At 50.8% G+C, this 17,790-nt stretch overlaps 8 protein-coding genes across 9 annotated transcripts in view; 3 read left to right on the plus strand and 5 right to left on the minus strand.

Moving 5' to 3' along the window:
- Nucleotides 1–1,899: 1,899 nt before the first annotated feature.
- On the minus strand, nt 1,900–5,303 carry CNA05930 (snoRNA binding protein, putative). Its single transcript, XM_024656322.1, has 6 exons — nt 4,733–5,303; nt 4,409–4,683; nt 3,205–4,364; nt 3,045–3,152; nt 2,365–2,985; nt 1,900–2,290 (listed from the first exon to the last, which is right to left on the minus strand). Exons 1-5 carry the CDS (start codon nt 5,238–5,240, stop codon nt 2,667–2,669), a joined length of 2,370 nt encoding a protein of 789 aa, XP_024511964.1. The 5' UTR covers nt 5,241–5,303; the 3' UTR covers nt 1,900–2,290; nt 2,365–2,666.
- Nucleotides 5,304–5,390: 87 nt separating this feature from the next.
- Nucleotides 5,391–7,216, minus strand: CNA05935 (hypothetical protein). The gene is made up of 5 exons (XM_024656102.1): nt 7,178–7,216; nt 6,239–7,132; nt 5,917–6,182; nt 5,525–5,856; nt 5,391–5,478 (listed from the first exon to the last, which is right to left on the minus strand). The coding sequence occupies exons 1-5, from the start codon at nt 7,178–7,180 to the stop codon at nt 5,453–5,455; spliced, it is 1,521 nt and encodes a 506-aa protein (XP_024514174.1). The 5' UTR covers nt 7,181–7,216; the 3' UTR covers nt 5,391–5,452.
- Nucleotides 7,217–7,357: 141 nt separating this feature from the next.
- On the plus strand, nt 7,358–10,530 carry CNA05940 (general RNA polymerase II transcription factor, putative). The gene is made up of 8 exons (XM_566947.2): nt 7,358–7,789; nt 7,849–7,923; nt 7,980–8,759; nt 8,813–9,114; nt 9,173–9,288; nt 9,352–9,540; nt 9,594–10,225; nt 10,322–10,530. Exons 1-8 carry the CDS (start codon nt 7,419–7,421, stop codon nt 10,455–10,457), a joined length of 2,601 nt encoding a protein of 866 aa, XP_566947.1. The 5' UTR covers nt 7,358–7,418; the 3' UTR covers nt 10,458–10,530.
- Nucleotides 10,516–11,473, minus strand: CNA05950 (cytosine deaminase, putative). Its single transcript, XM_566948.2, has 4 exons — nt 11,343–11,473; nt 11,093–11,143; nt 10,846–11,022; nt 10,516–10,769 (listed from the first exon to the last, which is right to left on the minus strand). The coding sequence occupies exons 1-4, from the start codon at nt 11,399–11,401 to the stop codon at nt 10,559–10,561; spliced, it is 498 nt and encodes a 165-aa protein (XP_566948.1). The 5' UTR covers nt 11,402–11,473; the 3' UTR covers nt 10,516–10,558.
- A 134-nt stretch (nt 11,474–11,607) lies between these two features.
- On the plus strand, nt 11,608–12,894 carry CNA05960 (hypothetical protein). Its single transcript, XM_566949.2, has 2 exons — nt 11,608–12,437; nt 12,492–12,894. Exons 1-2 carry the CDS (start codon nt 11,665–11,667, stop codon nt 12,826–12,828), a joined length of 1,110 nt encoding a protein of 369 aa, XP_566949.1. The 5' UTR covers nt 11,608–11,664; the 3' UTR covers nt 12,829–12,894.
- Nucleotides 12,847–13,989, minus strand: CNA05970 (hypothetical protein). The gene is made up of 3 exons (XM_024656323.1): nt 13,653–13,989; nt 13,537–13,603; nt 12,847–13,485 (listed from the first exon to the last, which is right to left on the minus strand). The coding sequence occupies exons 1-3, from the start codon at nt 13,693–13,695 to the stop codon at nt 12,933–12,935; spliced, it is 663 nt and encodes a 220-aa protein (XP_024511965.1). The 5' UTR covers nt 13,696–13,989; the 3' UTR covers nt 12,847–12,932.
- A 70-nt stretch (nt 13,990–14,059) lies between these two features.
- On the plus strand, nt 14,060–16,642 carry CNA05980 (cytoplasm protein, putative). 2 transcript variants are annotated; one of them, XM_566952.2, is made up of 11 exons: nt 14,060–14,171; nt 14,209–14,355; nt 14,393–14,578; nt 14,623–14,690; nt 14,743–14,893; nt 14,937–15,010; nt 15,072–15,239; nt 15,285–15,596; nt 15,647–16,121; nt 16,176–16,256; nt 16,310–16,642. In XM_566952.2, the coding sequence occupies exons 1-11, from the start codon at nt 14,090–14,092 to the stop codon at nt 16,327–16,329; spliced, it is 1,764 nt and encodes a 587-aa protein (XP_566952.1). In that variant the 5' UTR covers nt 14,060–14,089; the 3' UTR covers nt 16,330–16,642. The 2 variants fall into 2 exon arrangements, with proteins under 2 accessions (XP_566952.1, XP_566951.1); XM_566951.2 differs by having other exon boundaries at nt 15,647–16,256.
- CNA05990 (tubulin folding cofactor C, putative) overlaps nt 16,352–17,790 on the minus strand; it is a 1,576-nt gene continuing 137 nt past the window's right edge. Inside the window, exons 1-5 of the mRNA XM_566953.2 lie at nt 17,735–17,790; nt 17,524–17,657; nt 16,882–17,457; nt 16,686–16,808; nt 16,352–16,630 (exon numbers count right to left, since the gene is read on the minus strand). The exon at nt 17,735–17,790 is cut by the window's right edge and continues 137 nt beyond it. Of these exons, the coding sequence (XP_566953.1) occupies nt 16,400–16,630; nt 16,686–16,808; nt 16,882–17,457; nt 17,524–17,657; nt 17,735–17,790 (1,120 nt within the window). The 3' untranslated portion in view covers nt 16,352–16,399. The remainder of the gene's footprint in view (nt 16,631–16,685; nt 16,809–16,881; nt 17,458–17,523; nt 17,658–17,734) is intronic.

Raw genomic sequence — 17,790 nt, forward strand, 5'->3', positions numbered from 1 at the left:
AGAAGGGGAACAGGTTGATTCATACACACCGGCTATCGTCTCGAGAAATTTTTGTACTACCGATGACAATCACTCCCATTTATAGCAGTTGGATAGCTGTAATCTTCGACCACACCACTAGACTGATTGTTCATTAAAACAGAAGGTGGCCAAAAAGAGTAGCAAGCATTGCTGCAAGAGGAACATTGAATGTTCTGGCTCGATAACTCTGATGCGTTGTTGCACGTTTGGCTCATAATCAAAAGTTTACCTTTAAGCTCCATGACCTCCTTGTATTGCTGGGAGAGTTGATCGGTTAGCATTGTGTTCTTCTCAATCATTTGGTCAAGTTGTGTTGACAACTCCTCGTTGTTAGATTGAAGACTCTCATTCTCCGTTTCGAGAGTTCTCATCTTATCTTCTTTCCGTTTTCGAGATTCCAATGCCGTTTTCCTGTCTATAAGTCCGCTTGAGCACTCGTATCTTCGTAGGCGACTTCAAAAAATTTGTAAAGACTCACTGCGAAGGGCACGAATTCGGTTCTGCATCTCTCGGGTTCGGCTACTGCGATCTATCATTAGAAGCTCATCCAACCCCATGTCGGGGATTAACTTCTCCGTTTTGTGGCCGTCGAGGACTGATAAAACAAGATCCTCGTTGCCATTGCTGCTGTTAAACCTTTCAAATCTAGAAAGATCGGCAGACCTTCTTGTTGGTTCCTTGGTGACTTGAGAAGTCTTCTGAGGCATTCTATGAGTGCTTTCTTCTTTGACACCGCCGTTCCACTTATCATCTGTGACCTCCCGGATTGTCCCCATGGACGAAGGGGACGCCTCATAAGTTTGTACGGGGGAAAAATGCCTTGAAGGGGGTCCGTCAAAGGGTAAGAATTCAGAAGGGCAGGAGGTGTAGGAAGTGGTCTTCGGCTCTGTCATATACACTTCAGTCGGAAAGGATTGCTGCTTTGCGTATTGTAGAGCAGGGTGGGCAGAGAATGTAAATAACTAATGTCTGAAAGTCGCAATGGCTATTTACTGAAAAAACTCACTGTCTTACAGCCCCACCAACGGCTATTACAGCTTTCCTCATTCGCGCTTAGATTAGTTCCATCGAAGGCACCATTTACTGGATTTATTGCAAGATCATCGTAGACATAGTCTGACGAATATAGGTTAAGATGGGATGAGGTTGGTGGAACTGAGGAATTAGAATAGAACCCGACGAAAGACGACATGTTGCGTGCCGCCAAAAGAATAGAAAGGAGGATACGTTATCAATACTTAGTTATGTAGGGTGGTCTTGTGCTGAGAGCTTGATTGATGGGACTCTGGCAAGTTAATTATGATAGTAGCAATAACCGACGGTTTTTCGTTGCGTAGTAGCACGACAATGTTTGTTGCACGATGAGGAAGACAGTAGTTGATAATCGACCGGTGATGAACTGCGTTCTGATGAAGGGGGATGTTTTAAGGTGTTTTGAGGAAGGACAGATGGAAGTTGACGATAATGATTGTAGAGGAGGCGATGGAGGCAGAAAGTAGCTTGCTAGTTGGTTAAAAACATACAAAGAAGAAGGGCCTCGAGGAGGGACGGAGTTCAAGCAGCACACTGCACGACGCCACGGCTGACTGGCTTCTCATCACGCACGTCGAAGGTCTGTTCTTCTTTTCATTCAGCTAGTACGTACTTACCTTTCTTTTCTGCTACTCACTAAGGAAGGCACATGATTTAAGATTCATTCTGCTCTACTCGTGCACCTGTCTATCAAACATAACAAAGGTTACATCTAACGTCTGTGTTGGAAGAATAATGTGCCATAATAAAGGACCATCATGGGCAGTTCTGCTGTCTTTCCTATCATTACGAGTATTATGCGAACAAGCAACGAACAACGCAGTAGATTCAACAACGAGGGGGAAACAACACTGGATGGAATTTCCTCTTCCTTCAAATAACGAAATAAAGTCCATAGCTCATTTTCAGCAAGTATCAAAACCTTGCAAAAAACTATCATCACATTCCAAGAACTATGAAGAAAACGTGGACCACCACCACCAAATGCATCAAGGAACATCATACAAAAGGTGGTGGTATGTTATCATTTATGCAGGGCACTATAATAATTTGGCCTGACTTTATATAAGGCTTTTTCAAAAGAAGGGATTTTAATGGATTTCGTATTATTGTTTTCACCCCCTAAATACCTAGAGGCACTCGACGTACACCCTCCGTCTGCTCGCAACGATATTGAATTGGCAAAGTAGAGTAGACAAAAGATAAAACAACATTTTTTTGAGCAGCGGCCTTGTTGCTTTTGTTCAATAATCACAATCGTACAATCAGACGTATGCACAAATGACATCGCCGCAAGAAGCAATTACTTACACGTAGACGATGCTATTTGACCTGCTTGTATTGTAGTATTGTTATAGTATAATAAGCAAGATAATAATAATGAACGGAAGTTGAAAATGATGATGGCGGCATGATAAAGGAAAATTAAAAACACTCGAGCTGCACTGCTATAGCACTTTGTAGCCGCAAGAAAAAAAATCTCCAAAGCCTTTTCGGGGTATCTTCAAGAGTTTCAAGGTATAGGTATGTCGTCCAGTCTATCGTTCATCCAAACCTGATGCCCCCCCCACCCCCCTGCACGACCTTCATCCAAATTGCTCAAGTTCCTGTACCTAATCCCCCCATTCCAGCCATTCCCCATAAGCATTTGGCCTCTCTCCCCTCAAAAATCCTTCAAAGCTCCTCTTGAGTACAGTTGACCAACTCAAATCAAGCTCATCATCCATGTCCTCCCTGCTCGTGACATCACCGTCACCTTCAACGCCCTCTTGACTAGGATCGAGGACACTGCGAGGCTCGACATCGTCACCGACAAGGTGGGAAGCTTGGTCGGAGGATGAAGAACGCGCGGCATCACGCAAAGCTCTTTCGCCTTTGATGAATCGATGACCGAGATCTGGAAAGTTGCGCGAGGGGTCAAAGGGCAGCCACCTATAATAAAAACCATACAGTCAGCTTAGCCCATCTTGAACTGCAAGAGAGAAGATTACCAGAAATTATGGAAGTGATAGGAGAATGCACCCCTGAAAAACCCATCGAACCCTAATGGCTGAGGACCAGCGGTGTCAAACTTGTCATTGGAGAAGAAGACGGAGAATCTAGATTATCCTTAGCTCTCACCTAACGTTGTAAAAGGTTGCTGCGACTCACTCTGGGAAGTACGGGAACGGCGGCCTATCTCTTTGGTATCTTTCCATGTTCAACCAAGCCGGGTCAAACAACGCATCGGGCACTCTGAATAGAAGCTTTTCCAATCCGGCATCTTTCAGATACCTCGATACCGTCATGGGGTGGAAATCTAGTCCGTTCTCCAAAGCCGTCTTGAACAAGAACGTGCTGAGAGCGGAGCCTTTGTGGAGCTTGAGTACTGCAGTGTTGTATTTTTCGTGCCATGACCAGCGGTAGGCAAACTGGCCTCGGTAGTTCCACAGTTCTTCCCAATCACGAAGGAAGATGGTATCAGCGTCGAGATAGATACCGCCAAATCTATGAGTTACGATAAATCGTGCCATGTCGGAGAGGATGACGGACAAACGGTCATAGTCCGATTCTGAGGAGGAGCCAACTTTTTCGAAAAGGCCACCCTTCTTTTTGGGAGAGGCAGTTTTGCCTGATTCGTCTTCGATTTCTTCATTGACTTCGTCCTCGGTCTTTCCCATTGGATCGCCATACGTATTTCCGCCCGAGTTGAAGATGGGCATTTTTCGCCAGTGATCCTTAAGTTCAGCCACACCATCCAGCTGTTCAGTGGTGTTCCACATCTTGAATTTGACAACGTCCCTAAATCTGTCATGCAAGAAAGGCGCAGACCATGGGTTTGTAGCCAACTGCTCGTACATTTCTCTTTTAGCTGAAGGATTGGGTACGGCAGCAGCAGGACCAGGGTTGATCCACAACCAGAGTTGAGGTCGACAAGTCCCGCGAACGACGCTTGCAGTATCAGACACTGCATCCACTGGCTTGTCGAGCCCAAGGTTCTGAGTAAAGAGGAAGGACATGACAGCCATGTATGGCTTATCTGTGAACGGTCCTGTCCAGAATATGTGGAATATCCTGGGGTGCAAAGGATCACAAGCGTCACGGGAGTCGAAACTTGCTGGGATATCGTAGGGATCGGGAAGGATAAGAGGGGTTTTGGATCGGCCGGTCGATTGCTTAAGGTTGCGAGGCATCATGGAGAGAGATTGGGAAGGAGTGGATTCCTCATAATAGAGCTGTTTATACTGAGTCAAATAGTTGCCTCTTCGCACCCGTTTGCCGATGTCAAGACCTCCTCCAATCCTCAGGAATTCCAAACAATCTCGCACGTACTAGTTTGATAAGCTTCACCTTGATAAAACGAGAAACAACTCACCTTGTTGGTGCCAAGATCGCACTTTTCCAACACTAAGTCCAGATCCAAGATGGACCCCGGCATAGGCCTTGCCGGGAATCCAGGCTGACTTTCTCGCATATCCCATACAGACAGATAATGTCGCTCGGGGCCGTTTCCAGCCAAATGGGCGGAAGGGAATTTGTCTGCACGGTTTTGATATGCGACTAAAGGGGTTGGGGACGATGGGGAAGGGAGGAGTGTCGCGGGTACGACAGGGTTTTTGAGGGAGGGATAAAGCGGGAGATGGTCGGGAGCTAAGCAGCAAGTCAGCATGTGGAAAGGGAAAAAGTACTGATGGCATACGATGTTCGATACTCGGATAGTGCCCACTCAAGATCTCCCATTCCCATACCATCGCTGCCTCTTCCGGTGTAATGACCATTGTATCTGGGTCCACAAACGGAGGAGACCACGTTCTTTCACCCTGTCTTGTTTTTCTGAACCCAAGAAGGAAGAAGCCCACGACTACACTGAAGACGAGTAGCAAAAGGACACGAATGGGAGAATTGAGGCGCGGAATACGGGCGTAGAGGCGAGGTGGAATGGGAAGGTAGACTTTGAGATGGCGAGTTCTGGGCTTTGCGTGATAGGGTCTTGGGGATCCTAGGGATGAGCCCGAGGAGAGGGAGTGAGAGTCGGATGGGTGGCCAAAAGGAAGGCGGAGGGGGATGTAAAGGGTGGTGAACCATCTAGAATATGCAGAGGGGCCAGAGAGGCCGAAGCGGCGGTCGTCGTCCCATGCTGAGGTGGGGAGGGGTGAGCGGCGTGGTTTTGCAGGGTTGTGCCGCTTGATCTGGCCGAAGAGCGACATGCGGGCGATATGGATGAGTGGATAAGAGGATAGTGGATGAGAGGGCAAAAAGACAAGATGGACAAGAGAATGACTGGATGAGATGGGACCAGAAACTGAAACACGCAGCAGGACAGCCCGCCTGGCGCACCCACTCAGATCCGGACACCACGCCATATATACTGCACATACATCACACCACCTATGAACACATTCTATATACCACGCCCCCCCTACCGCTGCTCCACAACCACAGTCTCTGCACAGCGTCAGCACACATCCCACCACCACAACAGCCAACTCACTCTTCCTCTCCGCCTTCGGCTTCTCCCGCCCAGCACGTGAGTGCTTCCGCCTCCTGTCCTCCTTGATATTCCGCGCCTCTATCATTTCCCTCTTCAGCTTTGTGGCATTGTGGATGCTCTGCGGCACATGCCTCCTCTCCTTGACTTCCCTGACTCCCTTCTCCCGGGCGTATCTCTCCACCAATTTTTGTCGATACTCAATAGCTTGACGCTCCTTGGTCGAAACAGGGCCGAGTTTCTTGGACGCATCCGATTTCCATATGCGCACATTGCCATCATCCGACGCGGAGAGAACAAAGTCGGCAGTGGGAGTGTAGCTGACGTCAAATACTCTGCAGTAATTATTAGGATACGTCCATATAAAATGCAAATCACGTCAAACTTGAACTTACCTCTGCATCCGCTTGGTGTGGTAAACGTCCCTTGACTTGCCTTCCTCTCTGTTCCATAACCGCACAGTTCTGTCATAGGACCCAGAGACAAATCCCTCACCCGTCGGGCTCCAGTCGCATCCCATGACACCACCGACGTGGCCCTTGTAAATTTGGTTAGGAGTTTCCAGGTTACGAATGTCAAACGTGTAGAGGTTGTGATCCTCTGAGCCAAGAAGAAGAAGGGTGGGGAGAGTGGGACACCACGAGAGGCAATTGGACGTGAACTGCGTATTGCTAAGCACGAATCCCTCCGCAATGAATGAAGGAAAATATTACCCACCTGGGTAACAATACGTCTCTCGGCCTTGCCCGTTCGGATATCGTACAAACACATTGTTCTGTCATTACCCACACTTGCCAGCACACTAGTCTCGCTCTGATTGAACTTGACGCCAGACACTGTCTCCATTGAGCTTCCAAACTGAAGTGTACTTAATGGTGCCGTCCTCTGCTCGTCCCAGATCTGCACAGTGTTTGAAGCAGTAGCAAATACCGCATCTGTACGGTGATGATCGATGCCGTTTAAACCGTTCTTGGATGTAAAAGTCATCGTGGGCTCAAGATTTTGCCCCAACGCATCCCTCTTTGCCGAATCAAGCGACAAGCCTCCGCCTTCCTCCTCATCATACCCGCTTTCTCCAATCGCTCCGGCCTGGTCCAAAAATCCACTTCCTTCACCTTGTCCAAGACCAAACTCATTGCCCTGAAAAGCATCCTTGTCTCTCAAACCAGGGGCAAACGCCTCGCTTCGCCAAAGTTTGATGGTGCCGTCAAGTTTGCCGCAGGTGATCAGTCCTCGCCGACGGTCTTGCGCCTCAGACGTCCAGCATATACCACTGACCATACCCCTATGGGCTCCTGGGATTTTGAGCAATGGTCTCCTCAAGCCCAAGGAATGTACAATGACTTCGCCATCGCCACCACCACCGGCAACAACGCCGGCCCGTCTCGAGTCTTTACCCAGACAGTAGACACCGTCCTGATGACCACCAAGAGCGTCAACAAAAGGCTTGGCAAACATGCGCTCCATCTTTACGGCAGTGACGGCACGTGTGTATTCTCTTGGCTTTGCAAAAGGATGGAGATGAGGCGCGAGGTTGTGCGACAGAGGATGGGGAGCAGAGGAGGAAGAGGGAAGATGATCGTCCAGGGAGCGAGAGATGGTTTTTATTTTCTAGAAGTGGGTGAGAATGGGCTGTTAGGAAAGGTTTGAACTTACCATTTTGGCGGTTGTCTTCTGAAATGTCTTTGGAGAGATGACTTTGGGCGAGGGATGAACCAAAAATCTCCCTCTTTCAAAACAGTCGAATAACTGAATTACGTAACATTTTGCCACCGCCGGCAATCTCAACAGCTAATAATGCAGCAGTCCGTCACTTTGCTCCGTAAGCCGTCCTTCTTTGCTTTCTTTCCTCTCTTCTTTCTTTGTTCTTCATTTATCGCCTTTTCTCTTCTCCGAAATGAGCGAACCATCTTCTCCAGCTTCATCCCTCGATTTCTTTGAGTCGGACGCTTCAGCAGACTCCGACTACGATGAAGCACCACGCCGCACTCGGAAGCAGCCTTCCAAGAAATATGGAGCCCGGCACGGTACATCCACTCCCACAGCTTCAGGCTCAGGCTCTGGTACAAAAATTAAGATAAACTTGTCCTCTCTCCAACGACGGGCAGTGGAGGGCAATACCGCTGTTGAGCAGGAAGAAGAAGGAGACGAGGATGAAGAAGGGTATTTTGATGGTTTAATTGGTAAACGAGGAGTGGATCTTTCAGGCCAAACGCTGAAAGGTGATCATTCTTTGAGACCGCTTTGGGTAGATGACCGCGGTAATATGTGGGTACATGAGTCCTTGGATCCGACACAGCAAGTCATTGCTGACCATGTCTGGACAGTATTGTTGAGGCCTTTGCTCCCTTTGCAAAGCAAGCGCAAGATTTCCTGGTTGCCATTTCCGAGCCAGTATCTCGGTGAGTCATCCGTATGACTTAAGTTTACCTGTTCATCGTGCTGACAAAGGATATAGGCCCGCCCTTATACATGAATACCGCATAACCAAGCCTTCTTTACATTCTGCCATGTCAATTGGTCTTGAGACCAAGGTCATCATTGAGGTCCTCTCTCGTCTGAGCAAGACACCCCTTTCACCGCGACTTGTCGCGCGAATAGAAGAATGGACCGCATCGTTTGGTAAAGTCCGGCTTGTATTGAAGGACAACCGATACTTCCTTGAAACGAGTGTCCCCGAATTCTTGCAAAAACTGATGAACGATGAAGTCATCAAGGAATGCATGGTGCATCGTGAAGAGGAAACAGGTCCTACTGTATTTGGAGCGGAGGAAGGTGCTCGTCCACGACGAGACTTTGCCATTCCTGGGACAGAAGAAGCTCGAAGACGAGAGAGGGGTGAAGATGCCGAACAGACTCGTGAGAATGATGCTGTCTTGGGTGCAGTGATTGGGATTAGCGAGGCGGATGAGATGGATGATGAAGATGACAAAGTTCATTCGTTTGAGGTGTCTGGCGAGCGGATGGAGGATGTTCGAAGACGGTGCAAGGATATCGATCTTCCTGCATTGGAAGAGTACGATTTCAGAAATGACACGATCAATCCCAATCTCGATATACAGTTGAAGCCCATGACAGTCATCAGGCCGTATCAGGAGATGAGTCTAGCCAAAATGTTTGGTAACGGTAGAGCCAGGTCAGGTATCATTGTCTTACCTTGTGGAGCGGGAAAAACGCTGGTGGGCATAACTGCGGCATGTACGATCAAGAAGAGCGCGTTGGTGCTCTGTACTTCTGCGTTGGTTTGTTTTTCTTTTCTCGTTGCGCAAACCTCTGACGTTATACGGGTAGTGTATCGGTAGCCCAATGGAAGCAACAATTCCTTCACTTCTCCAACATATCGGAACGACAGATCTGTGCCTTCACCCAGGGCGAAAAAGAAATGTTCAGTACGTCGGCGGGCATCGTCATCTCAACCTACTCCATGATTGCCAAAACTGGCAAGCGAGCGCATGATGCGGAAAAGATGATGCAGTTCCTTCGGTCCAGGGAATGGGGATTTTTACTGTTGGATGAAGTGCATGTGACTCCGGCGGATATGTTCAGAAAATGTATCAATAATTTCAAAGTGCATGCCAAGTTGGGTCTCACTGGTGAGTCTTTGCGGTTCAGTGGATTGACATTGATATGGAGACTAACGTGAAAAAATAGCAACGCTGGTAAGGGAGGATGATAGGATTGGGGATTTGGGATACTTGATTGGTCCAAAGTTGTACGAAGCCAATTGGATGGATCTCGCTAAAAATGGCCATATTGCCACTGTCCAGGTATGTTTCGTTGCCCAATTTTTTTTTGGTCTATACACTACTGAGCAGGACGTTTTTTTTTAGTGTGCCGAAGTTTGGTGCCCCATGACTCCAGAATTTTATCGCGAATATTTACGGAATCCTTCTCGCAAACGCATCCTTTTGCACGCCATGAACCCGAACAAGATTCAAGCATGTCAGTTCTTGATCAACTATCATGAGAGCCGAGGCGACAAGGTGATCGTATTTTCCGACAATGTGTTTGCACTCGAGGTGAGTTGTTTTGGGCTCGAGAAAATCTTGGTTTGTACTGACGGGACGAATAGGCGTACGCCAAAAAGTTGGGCAAGTCTTTTATTCACGGCGGGACGCCTGAAGGCGAACGGTTGCGGATTCTTTCGCGATTCCAACACGACCCCCAGCTGAACACCATCTTCCTCTCCAAGGTCGGTGATACTTCTATCGACTTGCCTGAAGCTACTTGCTTGATCCAAATATCTTCCCATTTTGGTTCTCGACGACAAGAAGCTCAGCGATTGGGTAGGATTCTGAGGGCAAAGCGAAGAAATGACGAGGGTTTCAACGCCTTTTTTTATTCGCTTGTTTCCAAAGATACTCAGGAGATGTTCTATTCCTCGAAGCGGCAAGGATTCTTGATTGACCAAGGTTACGCGTTCAAAGTGATCACCGAACTTCACGGTCTTCATAGCATGCCCAACCTCGTTTTCGCTTCCAAGGACGAACAGCTGTCATTGCTAGAGTCGGTACTGAACCAGGGTGATGCCGCGGCAGAGACGGCGGACCATTATATGAGGTTGAATGGGGGTAAGCATCTCAAGAGGATTGCGGGCGCTCAGCCGAGTACGAGTGGGACGACGGTGCAGAGGTTCATGGCACCGTTGGAGCATTTGAGTGGAGGGCAGAATATCAGTTATAGAGAACAGAACAAGAGTGTCAAGTGGGTTTTTTTTTCTTTTTCTTTTTTTTCCCCAAAATCTATATGATTACCGGAAAAGTGAGGAGCATATACTAATCAAGGATTTCATCTTTCCAGCAAGGAGTTATCGAGAGAAGTACGGCAGAATAAGAGGGCTGGGGGATCGAGTAGTGGGAAAGATAGCCATTCGATTTTCAAAAAGAGAAAAACAGAATTGGCAGCGGCCAAGAAGCAGCGTGAGACGGGATTCTAAGCAGTAGGCATACTTATATTAAAAAAAGCGGTATCCTTGTAGCAAGTAAAATACATGCAAACTCAATCTGTTGTACTCTTTTTTTTTTTTTTCTTCCTGTATTACGATCCTGTGACCTCTCCGATATCCTCATTCCACACTTTACCCCGCGGACTGTTGATCCAGTTTTTCATCATGTTTTTAATCTCTTCAGAATCGAGGTTGATAACGTTGGCGCCGTTATCACGGAGGAGTTGTTCCCCGCCCAAAAAATTTTCGTTTTCGGCGAGAACGACGGTACGGATTTTGTAGAGGATACAAGTTGCGGAGCACCTTGACGGAAGAATCAGCCTCATCTTCCACTTTGCACAAAGTAGAATCACACAGAGGGAGAGAGGGAGTAACTTACATGATGCAAGGCGACAAGGTGGTGAACATTGCACACTCGCTTAACAAGCCTTCTGGTACCCGTCCCAAGTTTTCGAGACAGTCCATCTCTCCATGTCGGACGTTGGACGAGAGCTGGACACGGTTGTTGTGTCCGCGGGAGATGATACGGGAGGTAGGAAGGTGGACCAAAGCGGCGCTGGCGGTGGGGGGGGTAAGTGATGAGGATCAACGTGTTGTAGTAAGCAGACGAGGAAGGACGGGCTTACCCGATGGGGATACCGCCCTCCGAAAGGCTCTTTAAGGCTTGTTCATGGGCACTATTTTAAATTGAGTGTGTTTTTTTCTGGTCAGCTTGTATCAATACATATATATATCTATATTTTTTGACTGCGTGCATCTTTCACTCTGCCACCGGTTGTTGTATGGGTATGGTTGAACCTGCCAAACGCTGTGATTGTAATCTCACCCTTACTCTCGCTTATCTCGCCCGCCTGCCCAATGGGAATTAGAACGTACACGCTCATAAAGTGAGGATAGTCCTCTGGCTTGGCTGGTGATCCTTCTACGGGGGACATGGTTTGTTGGGCCAGTGTGGTTTCTGTTGTAGATGTGTAGGGATAGTTTATACGAACAGTAGTTGACGAAAATGACAAACTCGTAATTGAGATGCCCTCCACCTCCACCGGTACAAAAACTCCCCCGGGACTCTAAAAAAAACGCCTAACGTAATAAAGCGTGAGCTCGCCACCAAGCGATCCTCCTTGGGACCTTGCCTACGTATTTTCGTTTTGCGTAGGTGGTCCATTATTTCAATTGTATTTGTCGTTCTCCGCCCACGATGCAGTCCCCGCCGCCTACCAGAGATCCCCACCGACCGTCCGAATCCGAATCCACGGAGCCGGAAATCCCAGCCACCGGCACCAGCACCAGCACCAGCTCAAACCCGCTCTACCCCTCTATCCTCCCCACGTCCGCCACTCTTCTCGCCACGAAACTCGGCCCCACCCTGCCATACTACCAATCCCAAACCCATCCCGGGTCCTCCGGCGGTGGCGGGGTTGGCGGCGTCCCCGCGGCGGCGGCGGACCCGGAAGAGGCAAGGCGGCAGGAGATGGCGTATCGACTGCGGGCGATGCCCGAACAGTGTTTTTCGTGGTGTACCCAGAGCGAGATGGCGAGGCCGCTTTGTAGGATGCTTTGTGTTAGGAAGAGGGCGCCGGTGCGGAGTAGGGAAGAGCAGTTGAAGAGGTTGAGGCCGCAGCTGCGGGTGAGGCAGGGAGAGGTTGAGAGTGCGAGTGCGAGTGTGTTTGCGAGTGTGGTGTCCTCGAGCGAGCAAACGTTGTCATCGTCGTCGTCACCACCACCGCCACCATCCATATTCGATTGGCTTCATTCTCCTATTGAAACACTGCGTTCACGGATAACACCGTATTCAATCATATACATTCGCGGTACGCCTGATGGTGTGATTGGGAGGTATATGGAGGAGCTTGAATGGGATGATGGGGTGTATGATTTTAAAGGGATATCAAGGGGACAAGTTGCAAAGTCTGCAGGAAGAAGAAGGGATGAGGATTTCAAGATGGAATGGCTCGAATGGGGCGATCACGGGTGGGTGTTTTTTTGGTGATATATTTTGTATGGCTGACAAGAGGTTTTGTTTAGAACACTACTGCATTTACCTTTGGCGTTTATATTCTCACCCATCCTCGCGTTGCCGGAGAATATCAACCGTCTTCTCTCGCCCTCACTCAATTTTCTCTCTGCCTACAAGGCTTCGTTCACTGAAGGCGGCCAGGCCCGGAATGTGCTCAAGTTTGTCGAGACGGTGAAGAGTAATGGGGCGGGGGAGATGGTGGATAAGATTAGTACGTTTATAGAGAAGCGTGTGCAGGAAGGGAGGGAGAAGAGGGAGGAGATGATGAAGCAGAGGCAAGAGAGGATGAAGGATATGAAGGATGTGGGTAGCGAGGTGGAAGGGAAGGGGGAAGAGAGGCAGTAGAGTCGGTATCGGGTGTATGTTATGGTATGCATCGGACAAGCCAAGGCTGTCAATTACTATTGTCTACGGATACAACAAGACGGAACAGTGGAAAAGATTCGGCACTATGCGTGACGGGCCAATGCTTCTGCCTTGACCGTTTTCTCTGCTTCAAAACTCTCTCTGGGATCTATCCTCAGACTGCTGCTTGGTTCTGCCGACTGAGATGATTCAGCCGCGTAAAAAGCGGCCGTGCTGATAGGTGCAGCCGGAGGACGTTCAGAGACGGGCCGGGTGGTCGAGCGTGTCAAGTCGTTGGCTGGGTTTGTCAAGGTGGCTGGATTTGTAGCCACGGTGGCTGGGTTTGTCAAGGTGGCTGGGTCGTTTGAAGATGTACAGGCAGGCAGAAGAGAATCATCCTCTTCCTCGTCCCAGTCGTCGCGCATAGCAGCTACGCCTCGCAGGATCTCTTCGGGTATAATGACACTGCCGTAGCTCCCGTCGAGATAGTCTTTGGCGTCTTCGCTGGACCCGGTGTCGTTTGGCTCGTGAGCCGCCCTGTGGGCTTCCTCGCGAAACTTGGGAGCGATGAGGGAGACTCCAAAGGGCGTGAAGAGGCCGCGGGGCCCGAATCTCTCGAGGAAGCCAGAGTAAATCTTTTCGAGCTTGGCGTGTTGGCTATCGGCGGTCAGTGGCTGCGGGAGACAGACGCGGGACGCAGGGACGTACCGGGAGGACGAGAGGCGTCTGCGCTTCACGCCTGCCTGGTGCTGGTTCTCGTCGGCGGTCATTCTCACTGCGGGGCTGTCAGTACGGGCGGAGACGAGACGGACAAGTACACGCACACAGATCCCAGCGGCTGCGCCTGCTCTGGACGGCGAGGGGCATGCCGTGCTTGTCCTGGAGATGGCGTCTGGCGACGCTGCGGCCGTTCTTGCCGTCGTAGGTCTTGCCGCAGACCCTGCAGGTGATGAGCTTCCACTCGGTGTAGGCGGCGTCGGCGGGGTGTGCGTCTGGGTGGAGGATGAGGAGGTCGTTGACGTCGAGGGACCAGCCGGGGGCGGCGGGGCAGGGGAGGAGGCCGTTGGGGCGGCAGGCGCGGAGCTGGAGGAGCGGCTGGCTGGCGTCGGCAAAGTCGGGGAAGAAGACGGGGGTGGACTCGGTGGGGGGGGCTGGCTCGTGGGGGTGCATCGGGGGGGGGGGAGTAAATCCGCGGTGCATCGGGGGGGAGTAATGTAAATCCGCGTCCAACTTTTATTCACTCACTCTCTCACTATATAACATGGCAGCCCCCCTCTACGTCACCCAGTCTGGCCGCCTGTGGCACGCCGGCCTCATCCTCATCGTCACCGTCGGCCTCCCAGGTAAGCACGCCCAGCACACGCCCCCGCTCACCCCCAGCCCGCGGCAAGACCCACATCTCCCGCGCCCTCGAACGCTACCTCCGCTGGCTCGGCGTCAAGACCCGCGTCTACTCCATCGGCGACTACAGGCGCAAGGTCCTCGGCGGCGCTCACAACGTGCCCCACGACTACTTCCAGACAAAGAGTGCGTCCCTGTGCTGCCCCGCCCGCTGACACCCCAGCCCCCAGGTCAGAGGCCACCAACGCCCTCCGCCGCCGCATCAAGGCAGAGCTCGAGGACCAGATCATGGACTTTTTCACCCAGGGCGGCCAGGTCGTCATCTACGATGCCAACAACGGCAGCGTCGCAGAGAGAAAGATCACCTCGGAAAAGTTTGGCAACCGGGGCGTCCATGTCATCTACCTCGGTCAGTCGTGCGTCGCCCTGTGGCGCGGGTGCTGACTGCCGCAGAGAGCCTCTGTGACCAAGAGGATATCATCACCGCCAACATCCGCAGCGTCAAGCTCTCGTCTCCCGACGTGTGTCCCTCTTCCCCCCCCGCCCGCACACACATGCTGATACCGCGCCTAGTATGCCGGATGGGACGCAGAAAAGGCAGTCGCAGACTACTGGGAACGTATCCGCGACCAGGCTGCGGTGTACGACACCGTCACCGCCGACGAAGGACCGTTTATCAAGGTGATGAATGTCGGCGAGCGGATCGAAGTGAACCGTATCGAAGGTGGGTCCGTCCAGCGTCCGGCACTTGCTCATTTACAACCCAGGATATCTCCAAACGCGATGCTGCTTCTTCTTGATGAATATCCACACCCGTCCTCGCAACATTTACTTTGCGCGTGTACGTCCCTACTATTGAATAACTTTCTCCTATTGAACAACTAACAACCGACACAACGCAGTCTGGGCAATCTCTCATCGAACACTCGTATAAAGCCGACTCTGACCTCTCGCCGGCCGGCTGGGAATATGCTGAACGACTCAAGGCGGCGGTGATTGCGCGACGTAAAGCGGCGAGAGAGGAGAGAAAGGCAAAAGGCGAAGTCGTCGGGGAGGACAACCCGCTGCTGGCAAGTGCTCCCATTGTCTATCCATACACTAACCACGCTCCCTAGATCTGGACATCCGCCCGTCGTCGTGCTTACCACACCGCCTGGCCCTTTGTCCATTCCGGCTACAAGGTCGTCCAGAAACCGATCATGTCGGAAATCAACCCGGGCGTCTGGGACGGTCTCTCGACACAGGAAGCGATGGAACTCTACCCCGACGAATGGTCCCGTTTCCTCGCTGACCCGTATGCGCATAGGGCACCGCGCGCGGAAAGTTATCATGATCTCAGTGTCCGACTCGAAAGTGTCATTTTCGAGCTGGAGAGGTGTCAGGATGATTTGTTGATTATCGGCCATGCTTCCGTTATCCGCTGTCTCGTAATTCCCCTTCCTTTGCTCATCATTTGCAACGTGCTAACAAAAAACAGCTCGCCTACCTTGTCGGTCTCCCGCCCAACGAAGTGCCGGCGGTCGAGATCGCGCGGGGCGACCTCGTCGAAATCACGCCGGCCTCTTACGGCGTCATCTCCCGCGCCTGGCACTTTTGGTCCGGTGAAGGCCGGGGCGACGCGTATGGTGGAAACCTGTACGAAAACTTTGCAGAAGCGACGTCTGGCAAGGGCTCGGTCCTGCCCGATTCGGGCGTCAACTTTGCGGCCGACGCGCTGAATATGGAGAAGGAGGCGCAGGAGGAGGAAGGCAGGGAGAAGGAGGAGAGGGGGGAAAAGATGATGGAGGCCGCCAAGGCGGTGGGCAAGATTGCAGAGCAGGCTGCGGCCAATACAGCAGCTGGTGCAGGTGCGCATGGCAGCAGTGGTGGTGATGGCACCGCAGGCGGAGTCGGTCAAGGTGCCAGGGGTCCAGGAAAGGCATTGAGGAGATGGGGTTCAGAGAGGGGCAAAGGTAGGGGTCTGCCAGGGTTGAGCGAGTTGAACGAGACGGATGATGATGAAGTAGAGGAAAACAAGAAGGATGATGAAGCGGTGGCAGTGTCTGAAGGCGAGGGTAGAGAAAGTGGAACAACGAGGAGTAGAGCTAGTGAGTTGGGAGATTAAAAACGATTTTGATCGAAACGCTTATACGTGCTTTAGTGAGCCTTTTGGAAATCTAGACCGATCTGAAATTGGATGGTGCACAAGATGTAACAGATGTAATACAGAAAATGGAAAAAAAGTAATGCTTTATGAAGGATGTAATGCGCTCAACTCGATTAATCTCTCTGTCCATTCCATCGCCATGTGTTCACCCTTCTCCTTCTCTCGGACATTGATACCCTCGTCGTACAACCGACTCGCCATTTCTTGCGTGAACAATGTTGATGCTTGATCTTTTGATAATAAACTCCAGTTGGGTGATTGACCGCCTCGCACCCAATCGAAATCCTGGACTTGAGTATGTCTACTCTCGTACGCCTGTTTCATGTCAGTCTTGGAACGCCCGGAATAAAAAATAAATAAAAAGACTTGCCGGCTGAGTGGATAGTAAAAAAGAAGGATAAGCTCCAAAGGCAACGTTCGTGCAGTGCTCGATGACCGGAAGAGAAGCAACATTTAGCAACACGTGTGTGTTTGTCGAGGAATGTATTCTAAACTGTTTCAAGCAATTAGACCAAAAAACAACCCCCGCTTCCGCTGGGGGGAACGAAAGACTATAGGACACGTACCTGCTGGGCACCGACAATGACCAGACAGTTCACCATCCCGGAGAGCATGGCGCTTCCCGGCAGGACGGGAGCTACCATGATACATTGCTCGAGATCCTTGGCGTGCAGAGCTGTCAGGATCGGTCTTTGTCCTGCTGCTGTCCATGTCGTTCCATCCGCTGGAGCTCGTGGTGGCCCCACTTCCGGTCCCGTTCCTGTAGCGCGCGGCGGGCATAGGTCGATCACGCAGCGAGAAAGGGATGAGAGGGATAGTGTGTATGCGCCTGTACCTGGTGCGAGCTCGGGTCGCACAATCGTATTCGCGAGACAAGATATCGTGTGCGTCGAAGACGTGGACGTGGACGTGGATGCCGGTGTAAAAGTCGAAAGTCCCCGGGTTTGGGAAATGTCACCACTATCAGAAGACGACGACGACGACGCTGTCAAGCTTGAGATATTTGACGTTGCCTGTGAAGAAGCGTTGGGGATCGACTGTGCGGCACCAGGCGAAGATTTCGGTTTTGTAAATGCGAATCGACTCTTTGGCTTTTCTTTCGCTCTCAGAACAGCCACTTTACTTTCAAGCTCTGTTATTTGCTACTGGCAGTATGTCAACAAGTATCCCGGACTGGGTCCTTTTTTTTTTTGGCCCATGCCACCTACACTGGCATATCGTCCACGATCGTATTTGGGTAATCCCTCGCCAAAACTGTCCACCAACGTCCTCAAAGACGATATACGCTTGGATATATCAGTAATGGATGTCGATGGCTGCTCTTCTAAAGACTGTAGTATTCCTAATTGAAGCCATAAGTAACCCAGCGGGCGAAAAGCCACCAAAAAAAAAGGGAAAAAGAAGAGCTAGCAGACGGACCTTGCTTCTGAGAATGGAACATTGAATGCAGCTCAGCTGATTGCGCTGTAGACACG

This window comes from Cryptococcus neoformans, chromosome 1 (genome assembly GCF_000091045.1).
Source record: "Cryptococcus neoformans var. neoformans JEC21 chromosome 1, complete sequence".
NCBI lineage: Eukaryota > Fungi > Basidiomycota > Tremellomycetes > Tremellales > Cryptococcaceae > Cryptococcus > Cryptococcus deneoformans.